At 54.7% G+C, this 17,450-nt stretch overlaps 1 protein-coding gene across 5 annotated transcripts in view; it reads right to left on the bottom strand.

Moving 5' to 3' along the window:
- The window catches only part of DNMT3A (DNA methyltransferase 3 alpha), an 89,808-nt gene that overhangs the window by 53,591 nt on the left and 18,767 nt on the right, over positions 1-17,450 (bottom strand). For all 5 annotated transcript variants that reach the window (XR_012785759.1, XR_012785760.1, XM_075557018.1 and 2 more), the window contains exon 3: positions 12,077-12,181. Coding sequence is in view for 3 of the 5 variants with exons in the window: in XM_075557018.1 (XP_075413133.1) it covers positions 12,077-12,181 (105 nt within the window). In the remaining 2 variants the exon portion in view is untranslated. The remainder of the gene's footprint in view (positions 1-12,076; positions 12,182-17,450) is intronic.

Here is a 17,450-nt window from a genome sequence, read left to right as displayed (position 1 = left end):
GCACCATGAAAAAAGTCCTGTGATGAAGGGGGCCCGTGAAGCCTGCAGAAATCCCTCGGAAGGAGCTGGCAGCTCACTGAGAGGGGCATCTTAGGCAGATGATCAGCATAAACCAAAGCCAACTGGGCGAGGATACTGCCGAGCCCCCTGCTGTGGAGGCAGCCCCGCAGGACTGCTCCTGAGACTGCAAACCTTTACAGAGAAAAATGGTCTCCTCTTTCTCCCTCAGAAGGGCTGGAGGATTTGAACTGCTGACCTTAGCGTTGGCAGTCCAGCCGGCTGGGTGCACTTCAACTGCCAACCTTTCAGTGAGCAGCCTAGTGCAAAGTGTCCCCCCCCCCCAGGGACATGCCCTCTGCCAGACCTGCACTATTCCCTAGTCCCCACCCCACCAGGCCCTCCAGTCACCTCTCCCCTGTTCTCCTCTCCTTTCCCTGTCATTGCCATTAGCTTGTCACTCCTTGAGGGCAGGGGCTCTGCTTTACCCAACAGGAGCGGCATGGAGTCAGGCACCTGGCAGGAACCCCATAAATATTCACCCTCTGTTCACCCTGCTGGGGAAGGGTTCCGAGTGAGACCCTCCCTCTGACACGCGGAGTTTCAGCTTGGTTGCCTTGTCACATGTCATGGGGAGACATTCTGGTTTTATTTGCCTTCATCTTCACGCTTGCCTGGGACTCTTCCAGACACAGCCCGGACCTGGGACCTTCACTCTGTCCCCGACCTGTCCAGCTTGGAGCACCAGGTCGGGGTTGTGGTGCTCATCTCCCAAATGTGAGCCGGAGGGAACGTGGGCTCCTGCCTGCCCCTGCTCCCCAGCCCATCCAAGCAAGAGGCCTCCTTCTTCGGGTCCAGAGACCTTGCTACCACCTCCGGGGGTCCCTCACATCAGGTGCTGATGTTCCTCTTCCTTCCAGGTAAGACCCTCTGCCTACCCAGAGACAACTGCCTGTGTTTCTCTGCATCAGGCCTCTCCTGTGGAAGCTTCTTCAGGGTGGACTAAGGGGGCAGTTCTTGGTGGGGGGCCATCATGTGTCCCCACCCACCAGAGGACACAGATGTGTGTCAGGAAACATTTTTGGCTGTCAAGTGGACAGGCCAGGGATGCTGCAGCTATAACACCCTGTATGGCGCAAGTCAGTGCCCACAACAAAGAAGTGGTGAGCCCTGAGAGAGCTAAGGTTCAGCAACCCTGGCCGAGGGAGGGGCCCTGACCAGGAGCTGCTCTGGTCTGAAATCCCCCCAAAGCCTCCAACTAAACAATTCCATGGGACGTTACAGGGCACAGGAGGTCGGCTAACTCTTTAAGAAGGCAGCCAGCGTCAGCTGTCTCCAACAGAGCAGCTGGTGACTTTGACCTTGTGGTGAGCAGCCCAGGGCTTACCCCCTCTGACATCAGGGCACCTTTCCCGTCAAATAGTGAGGGTTTAAAAATGTGTCTGTCTGTCCGTCTGTCTCTTGACACACTCACATACACTCACACACAGAAGAATCTGCTCTGAATAACAGAAAGGTGGGTGCAGGGAGACAACAGACTGTGTAAGACACGAAATAACAATAATCTCTAATTGATCAAGGATTCACGAGTGTGGGAGGGTGAGGGAGGGAGGAAGGGAGGGAGGAGGAAAAAGAGGAGCTGAAACCAAGGGCTTCCGGAGAAAGAAAATGTTTGGGAAATGTTGATGGCAACATATGGATAAATGTGTCAAATGCAATTGAATGATAGATTGTCATAAGATTTGTAAGAGCCCTCCAATAAAATGATTCATAAAAAAAATTTTTTTTAAAGAACTTGCTCCAGGCCCCTGCTCTTTGGTGCTGTCACCCCTTACCTCCCGGGACCCTGCTCCACCCCACCCCACCCCACAGCCCCGTCATAGTTGGCAGATGTGGACAGCTTCGGGGGCCCCAGCGTGGCCCTGTGGGGTGGGTGAGATCCACGCCAGCAGCCCCGCCCCTTCATGCCCAGTCCACTGCTGCCACCTTTGTTTACACAGTGCCTCCACACTTCACTCATTGTAGCTCCCGTCACACTCTACCTAATTATTTGTTTACTCTCTGTCTCCCTCCTAGACTGTGAGGCTTGCCTTATTTATCTATTTCTCCCTCTGCCTTTCCAACCACTCCACCCCCAGCAAAGGGCCTGGCAGATATATGCTTGTAAAATTAATAAAGTTAATGATTGCAATCACCCTGAGGTCGGAAGTGTTATTCTTCACGTTGCAGACAAAAAAAAGCTCCCAGGCTTGCCTCAGGCCACACACGGAGTAAGAGGCATAGCTTTCAGGGTGATGCTGACCTGGGGGTGGGGGGTGGGAGGGGGGGCCAGCATTGGTAAAGGGAAACCTGCCCCACCTATCTACCACCTATGGATTGAGTCTCAGGAAAAGCCCAGCCAACCCTATAGCCACCACCTCCCACCTCCAGGGTTCTAGAGAAGGTGCTGATGTGGCCAGGGCATGGCAACACCCACCCCAAGCAGTTGCCAGTGGAAAAGCAACAACATTAGTGGAGAACTTGTCCAAAGGTAAAGAGCCGTCCAGCCTTCCCTCCCCACCCCCTCCCCACTGTCATCTCCCCCCCCCCCCCCATCCTCCTTGTCTGGATAAGACACCTAAACTCCTGACAAGGGTCTCCTAAGAAGGGATAGGGCTAAGACAAAATATTCAAGATCCACATGGGGGTGGCACGGGGACTGGCGATTTTCAAAGGGTCACTTTATCGTCGTTAAAATGTGCGCACACATTTCCAGAGGAAATGCAGCAGCGAGGAGAACAGCAGAGGCGCATCATGGGCGGTGGGGACCAGATGGTGAGTCAGTACTCAGAGTGCAGGACCGCCTCTCGACACTTGGGAGCCACCCTTTCCAGCCCCTCAGCTCCGGTCCTCACCAGTCTTGCTCCCCACCCCGGCTGTTTTCCTGAGTGGACGGCCCCAGCGTCCTCCCCACTGACAGTCAGGGTCGCCCCAGCCCCAGGGATGTTCAAAGCAGGCAGCAGGCGGGGCTAAGGTGGGTGCTGGGCGCCGCCTCTGGGGTTCAGACCCTGGCCCATCCTTGGCGCTTCCCTTCCCCTCCGGGCCGGCCCTCACTCACCCCGCCTGCCGGCGTCCCTGTGCTTTGCTCAGGGCGCCAGGGCTGCCAGGGCTGCCGGTCCGGACCTGCCATTATGCTGAGCGCGGTTCCGAGGCCTCGGCCGGGCCTTACCGGCACCCCGACGTCAGGCCAGCCGGTCTCTCGGTTAAAGACACGAGCACACGCCCGCCCGCAGACAGGCCGGCAGAGACACCGCCACTGGCCGCCACACGACAGAGAGCAGATACGCATGGACGCTGAGCGCCGTAAACAAAACGCACAAACAAGTCCCCTTCCACTCAGACTGGGCGTGCAGCCAGCCCATTCCCTGAGCTCTGGCAGGCCCAGCAGCCCCCCAGTAGCCCTGGATTTTTCCAGGTTGACTCTAGTTTCAGGAAACAGGTGCATGTCCACGTAAGCAGCCTCAGAAGGGCTGGCACTGGGCCAGTACTCCCCTACTCGATCCTGGGCCTCAGCCTTTCCTGGACGCCCCTACCTGCCCTCGGAGGGAGGTCTGGTTGTAGCTTTCTGGGGTGAATGGGGACAGATGCCCAAATTGGATCTAGGTCTCTGATCCCTGAGAAGGGGGCACCAGTGAGGCAGGGGGAGAGCGGGCCAGAGGCCAAACGGACCCATTTCTCCAGCCCACCAGTTCCGCTGAGTGTTGCCTTCTCTCTTTCCTCCCCAGGGATCGCTCTACTGAGCACGTGGCCCCAGAGAGTGACTTCTGGCCACAGAGGTCGCCCAGGGCATGTTCCTGCTGAACTGTTGCACACCCACATGGTAAATGGAGGCAAGCGGGGACATGTCCAGGGAGTGGTTAGCCCATCTGGGGTTCACTTTCTAACGGGACACCTGCCCACCTGGAAGAGGGCCTGGCTGGCCTCTTTGAAGTCAGCCTCAAAGGATTTTGGAGGGAGCTGGGGACTCCCTTAAAACAAGGCATGATGCATAGAAAACGCATCTGTTTAGAAATCCTCTTTGGAAGTTTTCTTTTCTCCATCAGGTTTGGTAAGAGGGGAGCCCACTGTGGAGCACGGGGCGTCCCTTCCTGGGCTTCCTTTAAGTTTTGGAGGTTTCTCGCGCGCGCGCACACACCCCCACCTGTACGTCCCCTGCCCCAGGGCCCAGGCACGATGGCCTGACAGTTTTGACCACATCTGAGCCTCTATCTTCCCAGATGGAAGGGTCCTCGTCTCCTTAGTCTGTCCTCTCTTGGCCGCCAGGCCTTCTCCCCAGATCAATTTGGGTGCCCTTCCCTGGAGCGTTCCTGGCTTGGTTCTATCCTTCTGGGAATGACAGAGGCAAAATGCACACAACCCCCGAGGTGGGGGCGATGACAGAAGCTCGGTGTCAACAAGGCTGCCTCAGATGCCTGTGCTGGCGGGTACCTGCCCCGGCAGGAGTGGTGCAGGTGCAGCCCAGCTTCAGAAGCGCTCCTTTAAGTGGTGCTGAGTAGACCGGGGTGGGGGGGGGCAGACTTGTGGAAGTGGGTGGCTTTCTTGGGAGGTGTGACTCTGGGAAGGAGCCAGAGAAGAGCAGAAATAAACAAAGGAATTTGGAGAGAAATAAAACAGAGATTCTGCGTTCCCTCGGCTGTTCCCCCAGTCAGACCAGCTATCTAAAAGTGCCCCCCCCCCCCCACCACCAATGAGCCCTGCCAAAGTCTCCCTTCCAGAAGCCTCCACTTCTGACAACAACACTGACTGTATCCCTGCGGAGCCATCACTGGGCTCTGAAACATCTGCTGTGGTGCCTGCCTCTCCCTCATCCCCAGTGCCCAACACTCAGGTCTTGTCAAGTCTGGTTTCCCACGGCTGCCCCCTAACATACCCATAGGACGTCTTCTGGTACCACCCAACCCACCCACCTCCCTATTTCCCTCCATCTGCTTGTGCTCACCCCACCCACTAGGTTCCTGCAGACCAGTGACTAACTTCCTAACATACAGCTCCCACCACCTCATCGTCAACCCAAGGACCTTCCAGATAGACAACTCAAGTTGCCTGCAAACTATTTTCCCAACTGAAGATCAGAAACCTTTTAAAATGGACCCTCTGCTTGTTAGTCAAACCAGCCTGCTCAGGGTCCTCGCCTGTGGAACTCCGCACAAAAAGCCACTCTCACGCACTCATTCCTGACACCCACACCTTTGCTCAGGAAGGACTTTGGTAGGCCCAGCTGCTTTGGAGCCCCCCAACACTTAGAGTCCAAGCTACTGATCAGGGCTCTCTGGGTTGGCTTCACTTGGTTGGCTGGACTGAGCAGGCAGAATGAGCAGGCGGAATCTGCAGGGAAGAGCCGAGAATAGAGCCTGGAACCTCAGGAGGTGTGTGACAGCCTGACAGGACCTCTTTCTTCACACCTTCAAAGACAACAGGAGCAGGCAGGAGAGTGTGTGCACAGGCGCGGGCTGACAAGAAGAAAGGTGGCCTCAGAGGCCCTGACCAGGGACTGAGCCCAGGAAGGGCAGATCCGCTCTTTCAGGAAGGGTGCATGAAGCCCGGGGCCCAGGGTCACGGAGCCAAGGGTCCGCAGTTGAGGGCGGAAGCAGTTTTGATGTGGAACAAGGCGTGGATTTGAGCTCGGTCTTCATTTGGAGAAGAATCAAAAGGTCATATCAGGTTGGAAAATTAGTCAACACTGCAAACCCCCAATAGCTGAATTAAATTGTCCCCGTGGACTGAGGTGTAGCAGAACCATGTCCAAAGTTATTCCACCCTCCCCCCCCACCGAGGATACAACCCCACCCCCACTACCACCCCCACGTCGCCACCCCCATGTAGACCCCAAGCCTTTGGCTCTGAAGCAGAGCAGTTTTGCCCTTTGGGGTGGAGTAAGCAAAGCTGGCTCCAGCCCAGCAGAGCTCAGCACCCTCTCCAGGCCCCTCCTCCCCTCTCCCCCTCCTCCCCTTCTCAGTTATTCTTAGCAAGAGGCGACCTCAGAGTGCTCCCTTGGTGCAAAAATAACCTTGGAGGTAGTTGGTGGGTTTAAATCTTCAATGAATAAATACATATGGCTGGTCAACAGGGTGGAGCCTCACAGGGCTAGGCACCCTCCCTGCCACCCCACATTCAGGGTATTGGGGGCAAAGGCAGAAACTGCCCCTCTGGGTGCTCCATCTGTCGCCACCCACAAAGGCAAAGAAGCCAGTGACAGGGCTGCCTGCGCTTGTGACCAGGAGTGAACCGGCTGTGAACATCCTCCCTCGTGACTCTGAAGCCTTTTCAGGAACTGGTGGGTGGGAAGCTGCCCATTGACCCCACCCACCACCTACGCTCACTGCCACCCACCGCCTCACACCAGCGGCATCGCTTGGGCCTGGGGGAGAGGATGTGGTGTGGGCGCAGACCCCACCTGGTGACGCTACCAGAACAGGTGGCAGTCAAATGACTCCTACACAATTTTGTATGCAGTGCTTTCATAAAAATATCCGTATAAAAATATCCGTATATTCATACAGCTACAAGGTTAAAGTATACCCTCGATACTAATTTACTTCTTGAGCCTTCTAAGGTGCTGGGGTCAGAGCTGTCTTTATTCCCCAATTACTTCAGACCACGTGGTTCTGATGTTGCCGTGGGCTGGTGCTCTGGGCTACACTACTGGGGTCATTAGCAATTCGTGAACTTGTATCAAAAACCTCATTGAGAGTGAAGTGGTCACTAAAGAGGAGTGAAACCCAAACCCTCCCTTCGAGCCGCTGCCTCCTCACAGCACCCCTGGAGGACCGTAACCATTAACGGAAGGAGAAAGCCCTGTCTTCCTCCCAAGGAGCGACTGGTGGGTTTAAACTGTTGATCTTACGGTTAGCAACCCAATGTGTAACCCACTATGCCAGGAGGAAAAGAAGGAGAAAAAAATCCAGAAAAAGCTTCTTCTCCGTTACTAATCAACGCTGTAACTGAAGGTAGAAAGAGTTTCCCAAACAATGTTGCTGTCCCTATTCATATGCTCTAAGAAATATACCATTCAAGAAATGTACAGCTACATTAATCACATGTTATTCTACGATTAAAATTGGTAGGAAAGATTACTAGGGATTCTGTAAGGTCTGGTGCAAGAGGAGGTCCCTAGAAAGGGTGACACCAGGCCAGCAGACATAGCCCCTCCTTGCCCCCACGCGGGACCCTGGGCCCAGGTGGCAGCTCCCTTCCTCTGCTCCGACCAGGCCTAAGGCCGCTTCCTGTTTCCTGTTGCTGGGCTCACACTGCAAAGCATCCTGGCCCTGTGACAGGCAAATGTCGCTGCTCAGCCCCGTAGCCAGGCCCACCTCCCGCCCCTCAGCGCCCGGGGAAGCCGTGCGTTTTTACAAGTATTTGCGATTGGAGTCCATCTTCCTCCTTGATCGTATGTTCTTTGGGTGCGTTTATTGACCGGAGCTACGCATTTCCACGTGCTAACTTAAATAGTGTACCTGCCGGGGGGGCCAGGCAGCCAGCGGGAGGGGTGGGGCGGAAGGAGCACATCCAGGTTTTCACAGAGGTGTGGAGTACAAGTCCCATCTGGCCTCTCTGAACTTCAGTCTCGTCATCACCACATGGGGGCAGAAATGACAGTGGGCCCCCCCCCCCCGACCTCATACAGACTGTCAGAGGTCACTGGTGGGCAAGGCCTCTGTAGACCAAAGAGTTCTGCACAAAGTCACGGTTTCAGGAGCCCTGGTGGTTACGCACTGTCTGCGAACGGCAAGGTTGGCAGTTGGAATCTACCAGCCACTTCTCGTGAGAAAGATGAGCCTTTCTACTGTGGAGAGAGTCTGGGAAACCCACAGGGGCAGTTCGACCCTGTCCTACAGGGTCACTATGAGTTGGCATCGACTCGAGGGCAGTGAGACTGAGTTTTGATCTTTAAGTCTTCACTGAGAAGCGCTGCTGGCACCAGACGGAGTGAACGCACCCAGCGCCAACCCACAGGCCAGTGGTTTGACCCCACTAGCCACTCCTGAGGTGGGAGACGCGGCGGCCATCTGCAGCCGATGGAGACCCGATGGAGGTTGTTCCGCTTGGTCCTCGTGGGTGGCTGTGAGTCAGAATCGACTCGGTGGCAGTGGGTTTGGGTTTGGCTTGGTCCTCAGCGAGGTGGGCAGAAAGCGCAGCGTGCCTCGGCACCTCAAAGATTACGCCTTGTGTGGTGGCATGAGGGAGACGTGGGAGAGACCAAGCTCTCTGGGCCTGCTTTCCAAACCGTCTAATGTGAGAGGTCAGGCTGTTAAGGTTTCCCCTTCCGTCCACAACAGATGCTTTTGCTAAATACAGACGGGGCCCGTGGCAGGGGGTGGTAATGCCAAACCGGTGCCCAAGCACCTACTTGTTCTTCTGACCAAAGACAGGGGACAGACGGCCTGCAGAGCAATTCTGGGCCAAGGACCTCCTCAGTGGGCTTGTGCCCCGCCCCCACCCTTAGCTGCTGTAACTTTAAATATTTTTCACAAACAGTTCTTGGGGGGAAAGGAAAAGCCCAGTGTGGTCATGAGGACCAAGGTGAACTTTATTTTTCGTGCTGGCTTGAAGAGGCTGGGGCCCTGGGACAGGTAGTGGGGTGGGGAGGCTGTTCCAGACTGGGAACAGTGGTAGAGCCGGTGGGTATCGGGCTCACCGTGCTTGGCACATTGGGGAAGTGCCCAGGAGGCAGCTTCCTGGCTTGACTAGAGGGGAGTGAGTGTTGAGTGTTCGTGAGAACTGTGGGCCGGCCGAGATCGCATGGTGTGAGGTTCTGGAATAGCAAGTGGAAGATTCCAGATCTCATCCCTGGAGACACGGAGTCCCTGGGCTGTCCCAGGCACTGTCTTATAATCAAGGGTGGACTCCTCTCTGCAGCAGGACTCTGGGCTGAAAGATCAGTCTTCCTGATGTGTACTGGGTGCTCAGCGAAGGGAAAGAGCTGCCTGTGGAGGGAGGGAGTGGGGAGGAGAAGGCACCCGGCCCTGCAGGCTGGAGTCTGGTGTGGGTGAAGGCCCAGCTACAGCATCGTCGCTCTGAGCAGCAGCAGTGAGGAGAGGGCACCCAGGGGAGACAGGAGCGAAAGGAGAAGTGAAAGTGACTTAACCGTGGGGCCGGGGTGAGGGGAGGACCCTCGTGGATATGCCTTGTCCCTTCCTGTCCAGTGTGTGTGGGGGGGGGGCGGCGTTCCTTCAACATCATTTCTCTCTCCTGCCTCCCCACACTTCCTCTTGGGCACACCTGTCAGAATCCCAGACAGGCTCCCTCCCCTCTCCAGGCTTAGCCAGCAGACATACTCAGCTGCTTTCAAGCTTCCTGGGAAACCCAGTCCCAGGTCCCTGGGAAACCCAGTCACAGCTGCAGTGGGTCCCCCAGAAGCCGTTCCTGGTATGTTCCTGCTGCCCGGGAGCCCAGGGCCAGGCTGAGCGCCTGCCTCTCCAGGGCTGAGGGTCTGTGAGTCAGAGCAGATGGCTCATGGGCCAGGGGCCTAGCCACAGCAAGAATCTCCTCCACCCCCTTACCCCACCCCCGCTCCCCACAGGCTCCCTGGGGAGTCTGAGATCTGCTTCCCAGGAAGGGTTGTTGTTGGCTGTTTTTCTCTGGGAGGCCAGTCTTCCTCTGTCCCCCCCAAGGCAAGAGCATCCCTTTCACAACAGTTGCCTCAGACCTCAGACCACTGGCTCCCCGGTCAACTTTGCCCTCCCAACCTACTCACTTAAGAGCCCAAGTGGATGCAGGTGCCACCTACCACGGGGCTGGGTCACAGCCAGGCTGACCCCCACAGGTTGCACCGTGTCCCCACTGGGGCTGCTGGAGGCTGATGGTAGGCCCCAAGTCCAGAGGCGCACCCCAGGTCGCAAATGCTGCCCCTGTTGCCCTTGGGAAACACTAGCCCATGTGACCCGTGGCCCTTGCGGCTGAGCAGGCATTGACACTGTCAACCCTTCACATGTGGACTCCGCTGTCTTTGAAGCACCCTGGGAAGTGGGCAGGCCAGGCCCTGCAAGCCCTGAGCCTGGGGCTTCCCAAAGGCCGTGGACTGGGAAGGCTACATTATCTGTTAAGTCCCTGCTTCCACAACCTTGTCAGAACTGAAGCCCAGAGAGATTACGTTCCAGCCGGGAGCAGTACATCCAGGGGCTCTTGGTGCTCCTAGTGAGGCTGCTGTGTCCTCTGGAGGAGACGGGGGAGGAGGGGTGTCCCCCACCGCCTGGGTCAAGCAGGGACCTCCCTTTGCGGAGGGCTGAGCTTTCTAGGGCTTGGACTCATTCACTCCTCACAGGGGTGTAGGAGGGACGCATGCTGATCAGCTGGTTTTCAGAAGGGACACTGAGGTTCAGGCAGTTAGAGGTCGCATACAGAGGGCTCGAACCCAGTCTGTGAGACTCCAAAGGCAGTGGTTTGCATTCGGCACGGGCCCTGTCCCAGAAGGGAGGACGCATGCCGACGGCCCTTCTCCATCCACTAATCTGTAACCCTCTGCTCACGCGCTCATTCGTTCGTCTCTGGACAGATCTCTGCATACCTGCCCCTGATTTCCTTGCGCCCTCTGGCCCCCGGGGTGTCAGAAACGTCATCTCTCGGGGCTGTGCCCTTCCTCTGATCTAGGCACCCACAAAGACCAGGCGAGTCGCTGCTATGGCAGAGCACGGGCTGCCAAGGCTGTGAGGGTCAAGGCTGAAGCCAATTACTGGGAGCTCTAGCTCCAGCCTCCCTTCTGGCCCCTCAGGGTGGCCCCTGGGTAGGGGAGAGTGGTGTGACACCCACCACCCCCACCCACCCCAGGAATCAGGAAGCTCAGCCTGGAGTCTGCCTTGGCAAGCAAGGAAGTGCCTTTGAAGTCTCTTGTTTTATCTTTTGAATCCATGTGAATTTTTCAACCCAGGTCATAAAAGATCTGTGTTTGCTTTAATCCTAAAATGTTTAAAATTACTTACCAGTGCAATTGTTTAACTTCAACCCCCTCTTTGTCCTCTGGACCTTGTAGTGGCCCACACTATGGTGTCCCCGTAGGTTCCTCAATGCCCCTCCTTCCTCTGCAACCCCAGCCACTGACACAGCCCTCTTCCTCCTCCTCCTCCTCCTCTTCTGCTGGCCCTTCACACCTCCACTCTCTGCCCTGAGGGAGAAAATCTCAGGCTCCCTGACCTGCCAGGAAGGTTTCCCTGAAGGACTGAGTTACTAATCCGGGGCCCTTTGCTTCAGGCTCCAAGTTTACGCTTCTCCATCGGAAAGGTGATAAAAGACAGGGACCAGCTGTTTTGGGTGTTGGGGACGAATTAAGTATTGCCACGTTAAAGGCAGACAGGAGGCAGGCTCTGGTGGCCTTCAGACTTGCACTGTGACCTCTCTTCGCCTTGGGTAACCCCAGAGTGCCCCCCAAGAGCCTGGGCCAGAACCAGGGGGTAGCCTTGCAGCCTGGACTCCACAGAGCTGAGGAGCATCCTGGTCTCCCAGCAGCCTGCGTCTCTTCCTCACTGGGTTTGATCAGACCCTCATGGGTGGGAGTGGTGGTGTGTAGGGAAGACTGAGGAGTTGGCAAAGACCCCACACAAACCAGCTGCCCCAGAGCCCTTCCTGACTCATGGCGAGTTTGTGTGTGAAAATAGAGAATTCTGGTCCCCAGGGTCTGCAGTGGCTGATTTCTCAGAAATATATCGCCAGGCCTGTCTTCCACGTCGTGCCTGGGTGGACCCAAACCTCCAATCCTTGGATCAGCAGCTGAGCCCTGTTTGTGCCTCCCTAGGGGCTCCGGGCAGGCTTGCGAGATGCAAGCTCAGGGCTCTGCCAGGCTCCTTTATTGCACTGAAGAGTGAAGGCGGAGCCAGGATGCGGGGTCGAGGCCCGGCTAGCAGAGCAAGTCCCTTGCCCTCTCGGGACCACCCATTCTTGATGTCCAAAGGAGGGACATTGTGGGGGTCCCTGCAGGCCTCAAGGACTAGGGGATGTGAACCAGCAGATCTGAATGCCCTGGGCCGCACCCCACCCGCCACCAGGTCCCTGCAGCAGAGCTGTGTGCGCGCACGTGTGGTGCTGGGGTCTGTGAAGGCTCGACACTCACCGGGGGGTGCTTACGCTTCCTCCCAGGCCTCCCCACCTTCCTCGTGGTCGTGCTGGACTCTTGCCGCTCCTCCTTGCCTCGAGGCTCCTCTGATTCTTCTCCCTCCTGTGGACACAGACACAGCGGTGACAAAAATCTGTGTTATTCGTTTATTTACATTGAAGAAAAATCTTACACAGTGTGGTAGTAACGTAATCTGGTTGAGGATTGAGAGTGTAGGCGTGGAGTCTGGCCTGTCAATCAGGATATAGCCAATGAGGCCTCTGTGGGGGCATGGCCTTCTTCTGAGGATTCTGGGAACTCCTGTATTTCCTCCTCGGAGGCAGGAGACCCTCTCTCTGCTCACTCCCTGAGGGACGCTCTCCTGACAAGACACATGGTGCCGTGTTGATATAGCCTGTGACTTCTGGAGTTGGAGAAGCCATGTGGATGCTTACAACGCCACTGGACCCACAAGACTTCCCACCCACTGGTCTGTGATCTTCCTGCATTCAGCGCCATTGTGTGTGTTTCATGAGTCTGAAGAGGACTTTATAGATTGGTTTCGGACATATGGACTAATATCGGACTTATGGACGTGATCTGGACTGGGCTGGGATGTTTTCTCAATGTTCAATTGCTCTTGTATATAAAGTTCTTTCCCAGATACATATGAGTCTCCCTGGATTTGTTTCTGTCGTCTACGCAGACTCACACATACACAGCTAGAAAAACTGGGTGAGTTGTGCATTGAAGGAATGGCCACCTTGATCGAGAAGTCACGCCCTTGAGAAGGAATATTAAACTTAGCAATGTGTACTTGAAGCACACACCACACGTGGGAGGAGGCCAAAGGCAGAAAATGAAGGGCCATTATAACATGGCCCTATAAGATACTATAAACACACCTACATACAAGTACACCTGCCCTGAAGCATCTGCCATGTAGAGGTGGAATTATATATGCCTATCTGGCCCACAGGAGCATTTTGGCTCTTTTTCTGTAAGGATTTATCTCTGGTTTTGGTGCTGAATCTTGGCTCTTCTTTATCCCCAACCTGGGCTGAGTGGAGGGCCTTCTTCCCGCAGTCTTCACACAGAACCCTCTGAGCCCGGGGCCACAAAGCTTATCTCCAGTGGCACAGAGACATGAACCTAGAAAGTCCTTCTGCCTCATTCTCCAGTCTGGCCACAAACCACCCACAAGTCCCTTCTGACTCAGCCAGCCTCCAGCATGACTAATCACCAACAGAGACAATGTTGGGGGGAAGAGAGAGAAAGGGACCCTGGTCCAGCAGAGGGATAGCTGGCTGCTCCTCATGGCCTGCACTGTGGTCCCGAGGCCCCTCCCTGAGGAGGGAGTCAACTGGCACAATGGTGGTACTACAGGCAAAAGGGGGAGGTGGCCAGGTTTCCTGGGGATTTGACTGTGAGGGCCCTTAGCACCCTACTCAACTTTCATTTTCTGTGATTTCAAAATAGCTTTGTGGTTTGCCACATTAATTTTCAGGTGATGGTGGGACATGTAAATGGAAACCTACTGTGACCAGTTGTAGACATTCGATCAAAGAGAAGAGCATCACTGGCCCATGAAGTCTTCCATCCATCCATCCATCCATCCATCCATCCATCCACCCACCAATCATCCATCATCCATCTACCCAACCAACAACCATCCACCCACCCACCCATCATCCATCCATCCACCCACCCACCCATCTAATGCATGGCTTTGAAGAGCCTGTGAGTCTTAGGGTGCTGGGTAGTGGAAAAGACCAAAAGGGAGATTTAGGGCATCCGCAGCTGAAGTTCTAGTCCTCTGAGGAGACTCAAGTTGAAAATGAACAGTGATGCCACACCTTGGCGCCAGGTATTAGCTACGGTCAAGTTGGAGAGAGGTGAGAATCATACAGGAGATGCAGCACACATGCTCTGAGGGTCGGGAGGAGAACATCGGGTGCATCATGGAAGCAAGAAGGAAGCCAGCTGCCAACTCAAGAGGCCAAAGTTCTCCGATGGACCAAACCAAGGACAGAGAGAAGACACAGTTCAATGTGGTGACCAGCGACTGGAAGTGTTGTGAAACTGACACGGTCGTGAGGACAGATGGGCTAGAGGAAGGCAGACGCACACGGGCTTTGTCGGGGAGCACAGCAGCTGGGGGTGAGGCCTCTGTGCAGCTCCGATGGGGCCTGGCGAAGGTGGCTCCAGGGCACATGTCCGTGGATCTGCCAGGCCTGCTTGCCTGAGTGCCGCCCCACACCCATACCATCGAAGAAAGGATTGAAACCCCCCGGGATCTCACACACAGAGCAAGTACATACTCTGTCATTGCGGGGGTGGCTCTCAGAGCCGCATGGCTGTCCCGGGTCGTCGCAGAATGAGGTGGCGCTTTCGGGTCAGATTCTACGGGATGGTTCTGACAAGGCATCTCGACATTTGTCAAAGACCCTGGAGCCAACAGACCTGGCCCTGAGCTCGCTCAGCACCTCCGTCTGCCCTCCCAGCCTCCCAGGTGTCTTCATGTATACAACGGGGTAAGAAAGGTGTCCCCTGCCTACTTCTCTGTTTTTGAGGAGCATAAAGAAATGGTTTGTCCACTTGGCCTACTGTGTTCACTGCTGTATGCCCCGTGAGCCTAGACTGGCTGGCACCTTAGTAAACCCAAACCAAACCCACTTCCCTAGAGCCAATGCCGACTCACAGCAACTCTGCAGGACAGGGTAGAACCGCCCTGGTGAGCGTCTGGGGCGGACTCCTGACGGGAATAGAAAGCTCACCTTTTTCCCTCGGAGTTGCTGGTGCTTTTCAAACTGCCGACCGCGGGGGTCGCAGCCCAATGTGTAACCTGTCGGCCGCCACAACTCCATCAGCACTTAGTAGGTGCTCCACAAAAGGCGGGCTGCTGTTAAGTCGGCTTCTACTCCTGGCAGCCACACACGTCAGAGGGAGATCTGCAGTCCGGGCCGTTTTCAATGGCCACGCTCGTTAGGCACCATGAGTTGGTGCCGACTCATGGCCTCCATGCACAGCAGCGCAAAACGCTGCCCGGGCCTGCACCAGCCTCACAACGGTCCCTGTGCCCGAGCCCACGGTTGCAGCCACGGTGTCAGGCCATCTCACTGAGGGCCTTCCTCTCCCTTGCTGCCCCTCAAGGGCTCTAGTCTTAAAGCTAGGCTCTGGTGACACAGTGTCTCAGTGGTCAGCTGTGAACCGAAAGGCCCGGGGTTGAAGCCCACCAGACAGTCCACAGGAGAAAAGAGGGAGAGATCTGCTCCCGGAACGATGAGCGCCCAGGGAACCGTGTGGGGAAGTTCCACGCTGTCCCGGAGGCTCGTGACTATGAGTCGGAATTGACCCGACAGCACCTAACAACACTAACGAACTTGGAGAAGTCGAAGGTCAGGCTGGTCTTCAGCAAGACCACCGTGTGGACTTGAACCAGCAACCTTTCAGTTAGCGGTCATGGGCAAACTCTTGCCCAGTGGGGCATGCCTATTCCCTGGCAGCTGGAGGCCTATCCCCATCTATATTTGCCTTGGAGAGCTCTCAATGAGACTCAGAGGGGCTCAGAAACAGGTGTCCAACCAAGCACCCTTGATCAGTGCCCTGTACAGGATGGTGCTGCCAGGGATAGCAATACATTCCAAAGAACATTCATAGAGGTCTCCATACAGGCACATACATATGTAAATATATTTATATGTGATGATGGGGAAATAGATCTATGTGCATATATTTATAGGTTTAGTATTAAGGCAGTAGATGGACCTTGGGCCTCTACTCAAGTACTCCCTCAATGCAAAAACACTTTGTTCTATTAACCTGGCATTCCATGATGCTCACCTTCCCGACACGATTGCTGAAGACAAATGAGTGCATAAGCAAACGTGGTGAAGAAAGCTGATGGTGCCCGGCTACCAAAAGAATAGCATCTGTGATTTTTAAAGGCTTGAAGATAAACAAGCAGCCATCTGGCTGAGAAGTAACAAAGCCCACATGGAAGAAGCACACCAGTCTGTGTGATCATGAGGTGTCCATGGGATCAGGTATCAAGTATCAAAGAACAAAAAATAGTATTATTGTGAATGAGGGGGGAGTGTGGAGTGGAGACCCAAGCCCATCTGTAGGCAACTGGACATCCCTTTAGAGAATGGTCATAGGGAGGAGACAAGTCAGTCAGGGTGCAGTATAGCACCAATGAAACATACAATTTTCCTCTAGTTCTTTAATGCTTCCTCCCCCCACTATCATGATCCCAATTCTACCTTACAAATTCGGCATGACCAGATAATATACACTGGTACAGATCAGAGCTGGAAACACAGGGAATCCCAGACAGATAAGCCCCTCAGGACCAATAATGAGATTAGCGATACCAGGAGGGTAAGGGGAAGATGGGGGTGAAAGGAGGAACAAATCACAATGATCTATATATAACCCCCTCCCTGGAGGATGGACAACAGAAAATTCAGTGAAGGGAGTCATCTGTCAGTTCAAGACATGAAAAATAATAATAATTTATAAATTATCAAGGTTTCATGAGGGAGGGAGGTGGGAAGGGTGGGAGAGGGACGGGAGAAAATGAGGAGCTGATACCAAGGACTCAAGTAGAAAGAAAATGTTTTGAGAATGATGATGGCAACAAATGTATAACATGTGCTTGACACATGGATGGATGTATGGATTGTGATAAGAGTTGTAATAGCCCCCAATAAATGATTAAAAAAAAAAAGAACCTGTGAGTCTCCCTCTCTCTCTGCCACTTAGCCTTCCTGTCTGTTGGGCTGTCCCTGCCCCACCTGGGGCTGCCCGACCCCGAAAGAATTTTCCACCAACTTTGGAACCACATGGTTCTGTACCCACTGGCCTGTGATCTCCCTGCATCCTGCTTCACCTTTCTTTGTTACCTGCCTGCAGCTATGTGAATGTGAAGAGAATCTTGTCTACCATCGGACTTAGAGACTTAAATAGGACAGGGCTGGGGTGTCTTCCTGGTATAAAATTACTTCTTGATAGAAAGCTCTTTAGTATACATTATAAAGGAAAGAAAGAAAGAAATACATCCCATGGGCTGGGACCTTTCTGAAGGAGATGGCCAGACCTTTCTTCTGCGGCACTGCTGGGTGAATTTGAACAACCAACCTTTTGGTAAAATGCATTGTGCTACCCAGGGACTCCCTCGCTAGATGTCTCCCCATCCTGGATTCTGCGCTTTGAACTGTATCTTTAACAAAATGCATTTACTATAGAGAAATTCATTCAATTTTCTAGCTTTTATTCTAAGCTCATCAAGGAGCCCTGTTGGCTTTAGTGGTTACATCTTGGGTTGCAATCCAGGAGATAAGCAGTTCAAAACCACCAGCCTCTCCTGGGAGAAATGGCATAAAGAGCC

Source organism: Tenrec ecaudatus, chromosome 8, assembly GCF_050624435.1.
Source record: "Tenrec ecaudatus isolate mTenEca1 chromosome 8, mTenEca1.hap1, whole genome shotgun sequence".
Lineage (NCBI taxonomy): Eukaryota > Metazoa > Chordata > Mammalia > Afrosoricida > Tenrecidae > Tenrec > Tenrec ecaudatus.
Note: the sequence above shows the minus strand (reverse complement) of the source record. Positions and strands in the feature narration are given on the sequence as shown.